The following is a 14,738-nucleotide window of genomic DNA, read 5'->3' as shown; positions in this document are numbered from 1 at the left end:
CAAAGCAAAAATTCCCCTTCCCCTCACTGGATTAATAAGATAATAAAACATTGATCTTACAGCATTTTCATTGAACAACATTTAAACTCCGCCGAAAAGAAATCATCCTAAAAGTTACTTCAGACTTACTGATAGCACCCCTTGCCTCGTCCAACAACATGACAACAGAGTCGTTGACCTGGTTCATGTACACCAAGAACTGGGTGTCGTTGAATGCTGCAGGGTTGTTGCCGATGTTGACGATCAAGTTCTCCAGATCCCGCAGTTTTCCTCTGTGGATGTTGACATGAGTTTGTACCAGTCTGTAGCATGGTGGACACTCTGTTAAAAGAACAACACAGTTTAATAACTTGCATGAAAATTCAGGCTTACATCAAATTAAGTGGTTTATTATTCTGGTATTTCAATTGATAGACAGCTACACATTAATACAGCTATGATTCTGTTTACCTATGCACCCGGCTGTAATGTTGTACTTGTTCTCCATACACCTGTCACAGTGCTTGCCCTCTATGTTGGTACGGCAAGGACAGTTACCATTGGTGTCACACTGCAAGCTGACCGAACCCTCAGGGTCGCAGTTACAGGCTGAAAAGTCATGGCACATAAACATCCATTGCAGATATATTTTCAATGACTGGAGCCGCTTTTTTTTTTTTTATACACTTGAATCCTGTTTGTTAATTTTGTAAAATGTTGTTCAACTGGCATATCAAAAAATTCAAATGATAACTTTACATCAGATATTATTTGTAGCTTTATTTTTCAGGGCAATAATATATAACAGAATATTCACCTGTGCATCCAGTGTTGGAAAACCCATAGTGATTGGGCTGACACTGGTCACACTTGAGTCCTGTCACGCCTGGACGACACTGGCACTGACCGGTGACCTGGTCACAGACATCGCTCAGTGACCCCATAACATCACAGTAACAGTCCTCACAGCCTGTAGAAAATTAACATACATGTATGATCTCCAATTTGCAAAATGGACAATCATGAAAAACAAGATTTCATATTCATGAAATCACAAAAATGTATTTTGTTCAAACACGCAAAAATTTTATATACTGTATACAGTGAAATATTTGCCCCCCCCCCCCCCTTCCTTTTATTTTTGCTCTATGTCTACAGGCAAATTTAAGATTGGGCAAATTGCATTGACTCAAAATTATCTCACTTTAAACAGCGGTGAATTCAAGACGGGGCGAAACCATTTGCAAGTAAAGAACGGCAAAAATAACATGGGGCAAAAATAACCCTGTATAAAGTAAGGTTCATTTCTTCCTCTAAACATTCCATATCTGTTATATGATATTGCAATAAACGATTATTCTTAATCAATTTCCACTGATTTTGTGTGGAGTCTGTTCTCATGACCAGCTACTCCAACAAACCAATAAGGTGGATCAATTTACAAGTCAGTCTTCCGTAACGATTTCATCACCAAGTACGATTAAAATCATTTGTTAGTATGTACAGGAGTTTTGTACCTGTTCCGGTGTTGATGTTCCAGTAGCCGGCTTCACAGGTGTCACACTGGAGACCCACCACGTGGTCCTGACAGGTACACTGTCCATTCTTAGGGTCACAGGACAGGCCGTTGATTGGCTGAGTTCCCGGGGGGTAGCAATTACAGGCTACAAGCACAAAACACACCATTACAGTAAAAGAAGATAATTTCACAGAAGTTCATACAAAAAAAAAATTAAGGATTGTCTTACCTAGTATATTATACATATACTAGAATAAATTTGTTAATTTATAAAATTAGTGCATTTCAAGAAATAATTAAAAGATTTACTACTCAATATCATTCAAGACAAACTATAACTTGAAACACCTATAAAATTTGTTACAAAAACACAGTACAATGTATATACACACAACATGCATTTGTTGCAAAGATGTAAAAAGATTTGAATGTTACCTGTGCAATTTCCTTTTGGCATGGCCAGGGCATCACCGTAGTAATCTGGTAAACATTTCTCGCAGTAAAATCCATCAGTATTGTAGATGCACTTTAAGCACTCTCCAGTTTTTCTAAAAGATATGAATGAACAAATACATAAAATCTGTAGTATACTGACGTGATGTATTGTGCTTGAACAACAACAAATGTTTTAAAATTGGAAAAGATATCCAGCAAAATTAACAACAGTATAGTATCCCCTTTTCTTCCAAATCATAGGTATTTTGATTCCCCTTCATAAAGTCTTGATTTTATTAGTACACAGCATAATCTCAACTTTCACTTTCAACTTACGAGTCACAATTTCTGATAGCATTGGGATCAATGTTATCATTACAGGAGCATTTCTGGCACGCCTGGTAGTCCTGATGGATTCCTGGACCTCCCTTAGGATTACCATGGTAACCATCCAAACAAATGTCACAAAGATTTCCTTAAAAAGAAAAATCCAAAATCCAACTAAGATTTTTATTATTTAATTTTAACAATAAATTAAAAAAACTTTTTTTTACAACATTTTTTTAAACAACTTATTTTTGAAAAGAAATTTAACCAGTTAAAGCTCCTCTGACCAAAACTTCACATTTAAACAACTGCTTAAGAGAAGAACCATAAGTACTTTCACTGCCTTCAAAAAAATTGCAATCAATCCATAGATGTTACTGTAAAGAAAAGTAACTCTTACCACCGTGCCCCTCCTTACAGTCAGTACACACGACGTCCCCGTTATGCAGCTGTGCACAGGGGCCACCATCAGGGCAGGGGCAGGGCTTACAGTCAAACTCGGAGCCATTTTTAGGGTTACCATAGTAACCAGAGATACACCTCTCACAGAAGTCTCCCTCGGTATTGTGTTGACAGATACACCTTCCTGTAAAATCGAAATGAAAGAAATTCTTCACATTTTGAAAACTTCAATCTACATGTATGTGGTAGAAAAGTTTTTTGGCTACAGGAACGTAGGAATTAGACTTCAGTTTCCCAATTGCAAAACATGTTGGGGAAATAATGCATGAATTTTTAATTGTTTATACCTTTTCAGTTAATAGGGGTCTCAATAATCTTAGATTAACAACATACAAAAACTTTTCATCAAGTGATCATCAATCTTCACATAAACTATTTTTCACCACACTTTAAATGTAAATTTAAGCTACAAAAGGCAAAACAATTTGGAGACCAAAGTCGGTATACATGTACCTGAATCTGGGTCGCAACTGTCAGAATGTCCAAAACATTGGCAGGGCACACAGGAGGAGAAGGAACCACTGTTGGGAGGGTCTCTCTTGTATCCCCCCGCACAGGACTCACAGAACTGACCCACAAATCCCTCAGGACAGGTACACTGCTCCACCCAGGTGGCAGGGTCTCCTACATTAGACCCAGGTCTGGCTGTGTCCAACTTGATATTGTCAATGAATCCAACTCCTGAGATATAATTCAAAAGTTTAATATGTAAACTGGTACCGGTACATATAAAATCAAACATAAAAACTGCCTGGCTTGAGCCAATATCTGAAGGTAAAACTTAATGTTATTGAGGACTCAAACAATGTTCGTGGGCATCAATTTTTGAGAACTTAGTAAAACTTAATTGTTAGAAGGTACATTGTATGTATATGTGTGTGGACAATTGTTTTACCAAGTGCATCTGTCTTCACATACTGTATTTTGATTTCATGGAGAACTCAACAATGAAATCAACGAAACACTTACATCAATATAACTAAATAAATCAAACATTTCCAAAAATATTGCCATTTTATTAGAAATTAAATTGAAAAATAATTGCCATCTCAGAGGTTTCTACATAAATACTGACCTTGATTGTTGTAGGTGGCCCTGATCTTGAGTCCTGTCAGGTTGGCCAGAATGGAGATGAAGGCCTGAGAGTTGAGTCGGGGGACCCACTGGGACTCTTGCCTCTCGTTCAACCTGTACCTAAAGGACTTGGTCTGTACGGAGGGCTTGTCATTTCCCTGCACAAAGATTGCGGAGGAGAACCTCTGTCCGGATCCCTCGAAAATGATGTCAATGACCGAGGGCCTGGAGTCGTCTTCCCCTATTCTTAGATCAAAGGTCAGAAACTGGTTGTAGCTGAATCTCTGGTCACCCAAGTAACGAGCTGAAAAAGCATCAAAGGTTTTAATTACAGTATCTTATCATTAAGTTACACTAGTTTGCTATCATATTTTCTTCTTCAATATCAAATCAGGCTGTATTTATCACTCACTGTGATTCAACATTGAAAGCGTTTCTTTTTAAGATTCTAACAAACAATAAAATCATTTTATATACAAATTAATAAGATATATTAATTAAAAAATCAGAAATAATTGAGATAAAAAACATGTTGAAATCACAGTAAAATGAAAAACAAAAATTTATATAAAAACAATTATATGTACAGTATAATTCTAGAATTCGATTTTTCATAAAAAAAGAAAGAAAAGGAAATGTGATTTACCTGGAGCAACAAAGTAGACCTGTGCGGGGCCTGAAGCAGACACACCCAAGCTCTGTGACACTCCATTGTACTGCGTTTCTATAATATTGTTAGCTCTGTCTGCTGCTGTCCATCTTTGTTTTCCTGTTGAAAAATGCAAGGCCATTGAAATAGATATACATGTAACTTGGAAGATAAAGGAATTAAAAGCATCAAAACCACTTTCAAATCTCCCCTATCCAAAAAAGGTATTGCTCCCATACATCTAAAATAAATCCCCATGTTCATTTTATAATCATTCAATAATGCAAGAAAAAAATGTGTGCAACCTAAGTATACTTCCCTTAACAGTCAAAAATTATTTTCTAATTTTCCAATATTCTCACCTGTTTCAAAGTCCGAGATGATGCTGGTAGCGTAGTACCCTACAGCACTTGAGCAGTCAGAGGAATGACCATAACAGAAGCAGGGGATACAACCCTTGGGGTCGTCCTCCCTCAGTGCAAAGTAACCCAGCTTACACCTAGAATATAACACAGTTTTACTTTAACACTCTAAGCACTGGTAAAAAATTCCATACACAAATACTTCATGTGAAATATTTTCTGAGAGCTTATTTCATACGGTTGATTGATGGTCAAGAATTCCCTTTGATTGAGAGTATAAATGGTGTCTGTCTGTTACCTGTCACAGGTGCGGCCATCTACATTCTCCTTGCACATACAAGTACCATCCACAGGATTGCATCTGGCAAAGTTATCCAAGCTTCCAATGGGGTTACATCCACATGGCCTATTTAACAAAGGGTACTTAGATAAAATGACAAAACATAAATGTCTCTAGGGTTTTTTTTGCATTGCCAAGTTCCTTTCAAGAAGAAAATCTTCTTAATTCTTCAACAAGATGAGAGTTATGTAACTCGCTGATCCACTTTGCCGTTTGTTATTTTCATTATCAAGAGGGTATCAAACTCCACAATTCTAGTTCATGAATTACCTGCATCCCGCTTGTCCAAAGTCAAAGTAGTTGTTTTCACACCGATCACACTTGTCCCCAGCGACTCCTGGCTTACACTGACAGCGACCACCAGCATCACACTGAAGATTCTCAGAACCTACAATTCAACCACAAATTAAAGCTATTGTATTGTATGTAATCTTCCAAGCAAAACTGATTTCATGAAAAAATAGTGCTTTCTTTAATACCCTTTTTAATACCTTTAAATAATTTGATAACATTTAAGAATGGTAAAGATCAGAAATTAAACACGGTAAAATTTGAAAGTAATACAGAAACATCAAAACAACATTGAGCAAGTATATTATAGCATTGAATCATGATTTTTTGAAGTATACAGTCTCATAACTGCAGCGGTGTGTGCATACAAATTGAGTTAACGCGTGTTATGATATTTGTATGCAAACATTGCTGCAGTTATGAGACTGTATACTTCAAAAAATCATGATTTAATGCTTATACATGTATTAACATTATTTTAACTTCATGCCTTGTCTGCAAATGAGATTTGTAACTTAAAATTCCTATCTTATCCTAAGGGTAAGTTCATATTAATGGACTAGCCACAGTAACAGCCGCAAGTGTGAACTTTGATTTTCACTTGTGACGTTGCAGTTAACAGCGTTTAAAGTTTGTAACGTCATAATAAAACTTGTCATTTTAACCTTTGAGTACCCTGTGTGCATTACAGTGTTATAACTGCTGTAGATTTTAACAGACTTTTCAAGCAAAAAATTATGTGGAATGTAAATATTGTATCATATAAGCAACAAATATTTAGATAAAATGAATTCTAAAATATGACCAGAGTTTTTGTCTTGCTTTCCAAATCACAGGACTAAGAAATAAGCATACGCAAACAGATATTGTGGGCAAAAACTAGACACCAAAGAAACTAGGAGGTAGAGCAGTGATCTTAACTGAGTTCCCCCACTCTAAGCCTGGTAACGCTATCCTGTAGAGCTACTCTTTGGGATCAATTTTACCTGTAGGATTACACTTTGGGATTTGGGATCAGTCTTACCTGTGGGATTACATTCACAGGGAGTACACCTCCGGTCGTCGGGCTTGAGGTAGTGGTTGTCCTTGCACCTCTCACAGTGAGGTCCGTCTGTGTTGTCCCTGCAGTCGATGCAGTGACCTCCCCTTCCTGTTGTCTGGTAGAGGTCCTCATCGAAATAACAACGGTCAGCCTTGTTGTTACACTCACAACCTGTCAAAGCAATTAATGTAAGGTATTTCAAATGTTATTCCAAATTTATGGTATTAAAAAAACCCTTTTTACATGAACTTCAATATTTCATTGACACAGTATTCTTTTTAGTTTCAACCTGGAGTCTGAACTCCAAAAACTGTTCTGATTTTTTCGTCACTTTCATTTCCATCAGCCAAGTCTATAAATGCAGCCAATTCTTTCATTAGTTTCTCATCCATTTCATAACTTTGCTCTCTCTCTCATAACATTAATGATATTCCTATCACCATAATACACCAACATTTCTTTTAAATAAGGAAAGAAGGAAATAAGTAAAGAGGTATTCTTATCAAAACCAGTTTGACACTCATGCATTTTTTTTTTTACCCCACTGAAAATAAAAATCCTTGTCCACATCAAGTATAATTCAAAACACATGCAAAAGATTCATCCCTTCAAAATGTTCAGGCAGCCACCTGTCAAATTAAACTTCTCATTTGCTCTTACCAGACAACTTGTAATGCCAAATCCTGTGTGTATGCATAGGAATAGAGAAAAAAAAATATCCAAGTTAAATTGAATTTCAAACTCAAATTGAAATTTCACTTCTTCCATCCATGTTTCAACATCTGTATTTGTATGGTTTAAATGTCCTAAAATATCACTTAAAATGGATTTATCCCCCCCCCCTTTTCCATTATACTATGATTAAGGGGTATATTGACAAGTAAAATAACCCCCAGAAGCTTACGTTTGCATTCATAGGCACTGGTTTCTGTGGCCCTAGCCCAGGGCTTGTCGTTGTACATGGGGAGACACTTCTCACAGTTGGCTCCATCGGTATTGTGCCGACACCTACACTGTTCTCGCCTCTCAAAGTCTGGGGCGGGACCCTGACCTAGGTAACACTCTTGGGCATGGCCATTGCACTTGCACCTGAATGATAGAACATCAGAAGCATACAGAATAAACAATTTCTTCCTCAGCAGCTAAATAATGATGTTTATTGGAAACAATATAATTTGATCATTTATGGAAAATCCTGTTGGCATCAATTTTAAAATCCAAAGCATGACGAAATCTGGAAGCATGTGAATTTTTTTCCAAGGGTGGGGGTTGGGTTAAATGAAGATGAGCAAAAAATTTAAAAAATAACCATTCCTGTACAAATAATTCTCTGCTTTTCAGCTAAAAACATCAACAGTAAACTGATTCAAGTCATATCATTTTTCAACATAGTAGAATATTATTTCATGAAAAAATAATCTCTTTCATTTTTATCCATTTGATATGCTGTGCACATTTTGCGGGGCTTGTATTTCTGTACCTATTCAGCTTTGACCTCCATGACCTTTCATTCATTACATCCAACAAAAGGGGTCATTCAACCTTTCACATTTCAACTATGTGTTACTACTTAGATCTTGAAAGGAATATTGATATGATTCACACACGAACTCATGATTCATACCCATTGTTGTTTATATTCTAAAATTGCTTTGCAAAGAGCAAACAATCACAAGAAGAAAGATTAAAAAAGACTTGTACAGCTTTTCTGACTTATTTTTTTTTTTACAAAAGGGGAGGAGTATGGGTGACTGGGTGCTTTGAACTGCTTTCATCTAGTTGTGAAGTACCTGGCTCCAACTGATAAATCTGAGATGGCAAAGAAGTAGGACTTTAAGACTCGTGCATCTCCAAATACCTCATCACCAAAGGTATTCATGCGCGTCAAGGAGATTCGAATGGCCGTGGCTGTTACCCATTCCTGCAATGAAAATTCATTAGTACAGTATATTAACAAATATTACTTTCACATACATTATACATTTTTTCATAACCAGGTTTGAAAAACAAAATACTTTTGCCCCTCCCTCTAGACAACTGGGGCTGCATTTTACAATAGAACTTTGTTCAACTTACCAATTAAGACCAAATTCATACTTTTTATCGGCAACTAAATGTTTCACTTAAATACCATTACACATTTACAAATGCAGAGTGATATCATCTACTGGTAGAATATTTTGTATTAGTTTTGCATATTCTATGAGAGTGAAACTTTTTTACAACTTAGTTGTAATTTCTTTTGTAAAATGCAACCCAACTCCTTATCTAATGTATGTTTTGAGATGACCCCCCTGACGGTAGCTTCATTGTAGGTAGCATGTGGTGGTGGCAGTTCATTTCTTTGACCCACTTAACAGGGAGCTGATTCATAATCTGCTTCCACAACACTGCCAGTCTATATTCCTCAAAGCCTGTTAACCTTAAAAACTGCCCAAAGAGTTCCCAGCATGATGGGGTTATACTAATCACTTCAAGGGGAATTATAACGAAAGAAAGATGAAATCCAAATCAGAAACTGCATCACGAATACAGCCCACTAGAAGTGCAAATAACCAGTATAGTAATATATCCCGAATTATTTTGACATGTTTACCTAGTATACATCTTTATTCTGACCCATTTTACAGATTTCACTCCCATACACACTGGATGTGGGTCCCCAATTCTCTAACCTTCGCCCAGTTGACCAGGGGTTTTCCCCAAACCTGTCTACATCTCTGACATTCCCAACTTCCACCTAGAGGTACTGGGTATCTAGAGCAAACATAATTCTAGGCCAGGTAGACTATGTTTGCTGTCTGGTTCTACAGATATTTTATTAAGTCTATTGCTATTTCAGTGTAGTCAACCTCTGAGCAAGGCTTCAATGATAAATTTAAAGTCAATTTACTTGAATGAATATCTCTCTCTCTCTCTCTCTCTCTCTCTCTCTCTCTCTCTCTCTCTCTCTCTCAGAACTTGGCCCTCCATTTTACAAATAAAAAACTTTGATAAACCATGAGGTCAAAATGAAGGTAAACCATCACTTTCCCATTATTTACACATGTCATTTAACAACCAGGCGTTTGTCACTAATATACACATGCAGAAAACCTTCAAACAACCCTTTCCCCGGTTCTTTTCACACCAGTACTACTACAAAAATCACTTGACAATTGAAACAGTGTTTATGTTTGTATATCATATTTGCATTGGTCAATAATTCTATTGTTGCCAGTGAAAACTCATCTGCTTGGAATTAAAAGATTCATTTGGAATGTGACATAATTTTCTGAATAGAGTTTTGATTATATGTGTATCTCATTGTGTGGTCAAGAGCTTGGTGTCAACAGTGTAATTCCTAATCCTCTTATAACAATCACCCTCTGAATGAGAATCACTTTATTTCTCTCTCTGACTTCTCCACTGCACTTGAAGTATTTGCACTTGAGTGAATGGCATTCATCAAACAGTATTTTAGTGCATTCTTTCTGGCATAGTCACACATTGGGAAAAATAAAATTACTATTTCTGCCTACAGTACATTCTCTTATTGATAAACAATGATTACACTTAAAAAGGCTACTGCCGAAAACAAAAACTTATCAACCTGTTTAAAACATAATGCTGCAAAACCAATCTACTTTTCAAGAGAATATATTTTTTTTTTCCTACGTACCCATACTTTTGAAATCAAATAGCTGTTTGATTTCTGACATAGTGTAAAATACAACACTCATTGCAACATTTTATATTTCCTTAATCTGTCAAAAGTAAAAGGAGCAGCTTTGGTAATACATTAATAATTATATACTCATGAATCCATTTGGCAAAGTAACACCACCTTATAAAACCTAACACACAAATTTCCTAACTTTAACCACTTTAACCACCAATAACCCACCTGAAGCAGAGGACTGCTCTCAAAGTTAAAGGCGCTGGGTCTTCCCTCCAGAGTACTAAAGGCCACGCTTCCACCCGTCAGAGGCGAGATGTTGCTGTATTCGTCGGTACAGACAGGCTGATCTTCGTTGTCGGATGTGATGATTCCACGATGTTCTAATCCGTAGGTTCTTTCACAGGAAGCACTGTAAAACTGGTACGGAATCCATTCGCCATCCTCCGTCGTTTTCTTGTAGATAGCGAAACTCTCTGGTCTCGGAGAATGAAACCGCAGTCTGACGTAGGTAACATCATAGGCTTTTTCTGTAGAAGAAAGATGGAAAGATTTGAATATATATGCAAGGTGAACTATAAAATGAACAGTACCCATTAATTACTGATTAAACCCATATGGGTCATTCATAACTTTATAACTCTCCTTACTTATGCAGTGTGCATGTATTTACAGTAACATGTAACTATTTCTTTCATTAAAGATGCAGTCAATAGATATACCCCATAAAGGAACTCTTTTAAAGTTTGTAAATTATAAATATGAGGTATCTCAAGAACAAGTACTTTATTAAGAAAACTAGTAACTTGCAAATTATGATATTCTGTATACATAATTGTGAATAAAAGCACTCTTTTATGTGCATGTGTGTGTTTTTTATACAAGTTTTAGTATGATAAGGTAGATCTTAACATATTTTTTCACCAATGACAGCCCAGTTGGACTCTCAGCAAAAGTTCAAACTGGTCAACGAGAATTTTCACAGCCCCACTAGACCAATGTGTATGTATGGAAAAGTCTATTACGGTGCTCCTTTAAAAAGAACTTGCCCAAATCTAAAATTTACTGGTCCTACGCCATTGCACTACCAATTATTTCATAGACCTGCAAAGCCAGTGATAATAAATGAAGTAACTAATATAATTTTCTTCTTTGTCTGCATATATATATTCACACCAAGGTTCCTGATAATAAACTGCCTTGATTTGTTATGTTTGTACTTTTGGCCACTCTGTTTGTACAAACATCTGCAGCATTCACACCACGCCCTCACAAATCTACGCATTGGAAGCTCTTTGAGAACTTCAGCATCCAGAATGATTTCTTCTAGATAACGGACTGGCTGCCAAAATAAGAAACCACCATGCTAGACAAATTCTACTAGCAACATTCTACACTTTTGCACTTTTGTGTCAGCGCAAATTGGTGTACCTTCACTATCTATATCTTTTGATAACAAAAGTTCCCCCGCTTAGATTAAACTAATAAGACAATATAAAATGACACAAAACCAGCATCCCAGTTTTTTTAAACATAAATTTGGAAATTAAGTCATTCAATACTAGCTTCAAGAAACATTCTTACTAGAAAATTATCATCTTTCATAACCCTGATCATATGATTATGTAATGTTTTTCCAAGCCTCTTTAATAAATTAGCTCTGGAGATGACCCCCTTTCTGTGCCAATAGATGAGAAAAGATAAGGCCAGGCTTTTTTCTTATATAGGAAGCTGTTATCTTCTATGAAGATAAGCAAAATCACCTGATAATGCTCTCTCTTCATCCCCTCTAATCCTGCTTACAAACCATTAGAAACTACAGTGTGTGCTCAACACACACATACATGCTGTCTGAGAATCAGATTTAGGGGCTATTTTTCTCACAAGATTAGTTTGCCTACAGAGTATGCATTGCTGAAATGAAATAGCGAAAAAAAATAAAAATAAAATAAATTGGGTCTGACATATATGTGGTAGATGTTATTCATGTAAACTGACAAGAATTACACAACATTCTACACCTAAATATTTCTCTCCTTGCAAAACTTGCAAATCAACCAACTTGATGTATACATGTACATGGAAAATGAGTAAAATTGGCAACAAAGTCACCTTTGCCATTTAATACAAATTTCAGAGTGATGACATGTTTTGTTAAAAGAGTGATAAACAGAGTGGCCCATCCATTGTGTAAATAGAGTCCCACTGCATATTACATAACAAAGCTACTCAATGAATGATGCTAATTACACTTGATCAATCAAGGGTATTCTAAAGAGTTTTCAGTACATGTACTAATTAATTAGGTGTATACACCAAAACAGCTATGCTCAGTGAAAGTGTCAAGTATCGGTAATGAATTACATGTACACCCTTATCTTTTAAACACAAGACAAATTCAACAAAAAAATTTAAGTAAATATAAGTTTTCCCAGTATTGTATATATATATACGAAAAATCTGTTGTTTTGAAATACATCATTGATAACAGAACTACTCAATAAATTATGCTGATTCCAGTTGACCAACCAAAAGTGTTTGATTTTATTCAATAAAAAAAAATTGGCTTTTGCAGATATTCCAGTCTCTGGACATTTGGGGGAAAAAGTTGTGATTTTGGAGTGCATCAGTGATAAAACAATTAACTGTGATGGCTACAGATGTAAACCGCAATGTATCTCTCCCGCAATCTGTCTGACGCTAGAATCCTACAAATGTACATGACATCGGACAAGCCACATTGATCCGGAAAGTGCAAAAAACTGCCAGATTCTGGCCTGGGAAACGTGTAACGTTTACATAAACTGTGACATTAACAGCAACCATGATTGTACAACACTGACAATAAGCACAGAGATTGATAAAATGGTCTCTGTTATTTTCAATACGCATTTCAATGAAAATTTAAAATAAATGTGATTGAATATGATAAAAGAGAATTTTAAGAATTTTGACAATTATCATGTTTCTTCAACAAAGAAGTAAAAGGGTTTGCTCATGCTGATTTTAACTTTCACATTAAACACAGCATAAAGCCTATTCATTGCGGGTATTAACTCAAAGATTTACGTAATCTGTGAGATTTTTTTTCTTCACCCCCATGGTGGTCACTGGCTATATATAAATTAATATAAACACCAATATTGACCAAATATACTCCCTTTTAACAAGATGTCAAATAAATACAAACTCAGCAATAAATATTTTAGTTCGCAATATTTACTCAGCCATTTAATTTGATCTTTTATCTGCCATGCGGAATTTGAAATGAGAGGTCAAGCAAGAGAATAACCCAATTAGATATTTATGTCAGGGCACACTTTAAAAAGCTTTACAAAGTGGAATAAGGTACAGTGAAAGGAAAGGTACACCCAGTTTATTAAGGAAAGCTAACAACCCCTTGTGGTGTCTCTTGTTTCTCCCACCTGTCTGAAATCTAAACTCACGCCATACCTGAAAATCTGACACCTGAATATAAAGCTTTTTAACTGTACCACCACCAAAGTTAAATAACCGCACAAACTCGAACAAATCTTGAGGTTTTCAGAAAAACAATCTCCCTACACACTGAAGCTGATTTTCCATTGATTAAGCAGTTTTCATGGAAACCGCGAGTGGTAAAATTTGCTATTAGCGGCATGCAGCTCAAGAGGTTATCAAGAAAATTTTTGTGAATATTATCTTCTTGCTCTCCTTCCTCTTGGCTGCTCCATTTCCTCGAAGAAGAGTCAGTTAAGAGTTGCTCTCAAGAACTATCTTCATCATCTTTTTTTTTCCAGTTTAAAAGCTTGTTCAGTATAAATAAAATAATCTTATATACACAACAACGTCGCAGTTTAATTTAATAAGTTCAAGGATTGATGCCTGTTACAGCAACAAATATTAATCTGGATTGGGAGAAGGAAAAATAAGAAGCACATAGCATCATTTTTAACCTCCTAACCCAGACTGATAAAACCTTAAGCTATTAGAATGTGAAACCAGACCATCATTGAGAAAAGATAGGGTTTCATCTTTCTTAGGTTGTTTGAACTCTGAACAATTTATACGCGAATTCACATGAAATTTTTGGGATTCTTCTTCTTTATTTTTTCTTTTGGTATGCATACTTACTTAAATTCAGTGTTAAGTTGACTACTACAGGGTACTGAATTCCTTCTAACATGGTGTCCGATTGCCACCATGTCCAGTTATGATTGTTATTAAAATCCGTCATAAACTCGGGGGGGTGGCTGTACCCCGGTCTCTTGGCGTCACAGATTTGGCACTGCTTCCTCACCCCCGTGACCCCCGTCTGGAGACAGTATTCTATGGGTCTTGTAAGACCACACGTGTTTGTGGCCTCAACAGTTTTACTAAAAGCAGCGTTCACAAAAACGGGCATGCATCTTTGAGCGTTGCCCTGTGCATTATAGCACGCGGAACTTGGAAGATTTTCTAGTTCAGTCTGTCCGTTAGAGATGTGAGGTAGAGATCCGAGACACAACACAATCACAACAAGTTTACACATTTTACAATCCGCCCAAATCGACGACTGTACGGACTTCATCTTTTTCCCGTCCGCCGCCATCAATCACAGTGTACAACACAGTGAAGAGGC

The 14,738-nt window shown here is 36.3% G+C and overlaps 1 protein-coding gene across 1 annotated transcript in view; it reads right to left on the bottom strand.

Annotated features, from left to right (window-relative positions):
* Positions 1-14,738, bottom strand: part of LOC128191758 (laminin subunit gamma-1-like) — a 20,592-nt gene extending 5,854 nt beyond the window's left edge. Inside the window, exons 1-18 of the mRNA XM_052864016.1 lie at positions 14,252-14,738; positions 10,367-10,668; positions 8,271-8,401; positions 7,385-7,569; positions 6,463-6,651; positions 5,418-5,535; positions 5,106-5,213; positions 4,808-4,944; positions 4,443-4,565; positions 3,798-4,100; positions 3,176-3,403; positions 2,661-2,846; positions 2,270-2,408; positions 1,934-2,046; positions 1,497-1,643; positions 797-949; positions 451-588; positions 130-321 (exon numbers count right to left, since the gene is read on the bottom strand). Coding sequence (XP_052719976.1) covers positions 130-321; positions 451-588; positions 797-949; positions 1,497-1,643; positions 1,934-2,046; positions 2,270-2,408; positions 2,661-2,846; positions 3,176-3,403; positions 3,798-4,100; positions 4,443-4,565; positions 4,808-4,944; positions 5,106-5,213; positions 5,418-5,535; positions 6,463-6,651; positions 7,385-7,569; positions 8,271-8,401; positions 10,367-10,668; positions 14,252-14,708 — 3,349 coding nt within the window. The 5' untranslated portion in view covers positions 14,709-14,738. The remainder of the gene's footprint in view (positions 1-129; positions 322-450; positions 589-796; positions 950-1,496; positions 1,644-1,933; positions 2,047-2,269; positions 2,409-2,660; positions 2,847-3,175; positions 3,404-3,797; positions 4,101-4,442; positions 4,566-4,807; positions 4,945-5,105; positions 5,214-5,417; positions 5,536-6,462; positions 6,652-7,384; positions 7,570-8,270; positions 8,402-10,366; positions 10,669-14,251) is intronic.

This window comes from Crassostrea angulata, chromosome 7, assembly GCF_025612915.1.
Source record: "Crassostrea angulata isolate pt1a10 chromosome 7, ASM2561291v2, whole genome shotgun sequence".
Lineage (NCBI taxonomy): Eukaryota > Metazoa > Mollusca > Bivalvia > Ostreida > Ostreidae > Magallana > Magallana angulata.
Note: the sequence above shows the minus strand (reverse complement) of the source record. Positions and strands in the feature narration are given on the sequence as shown.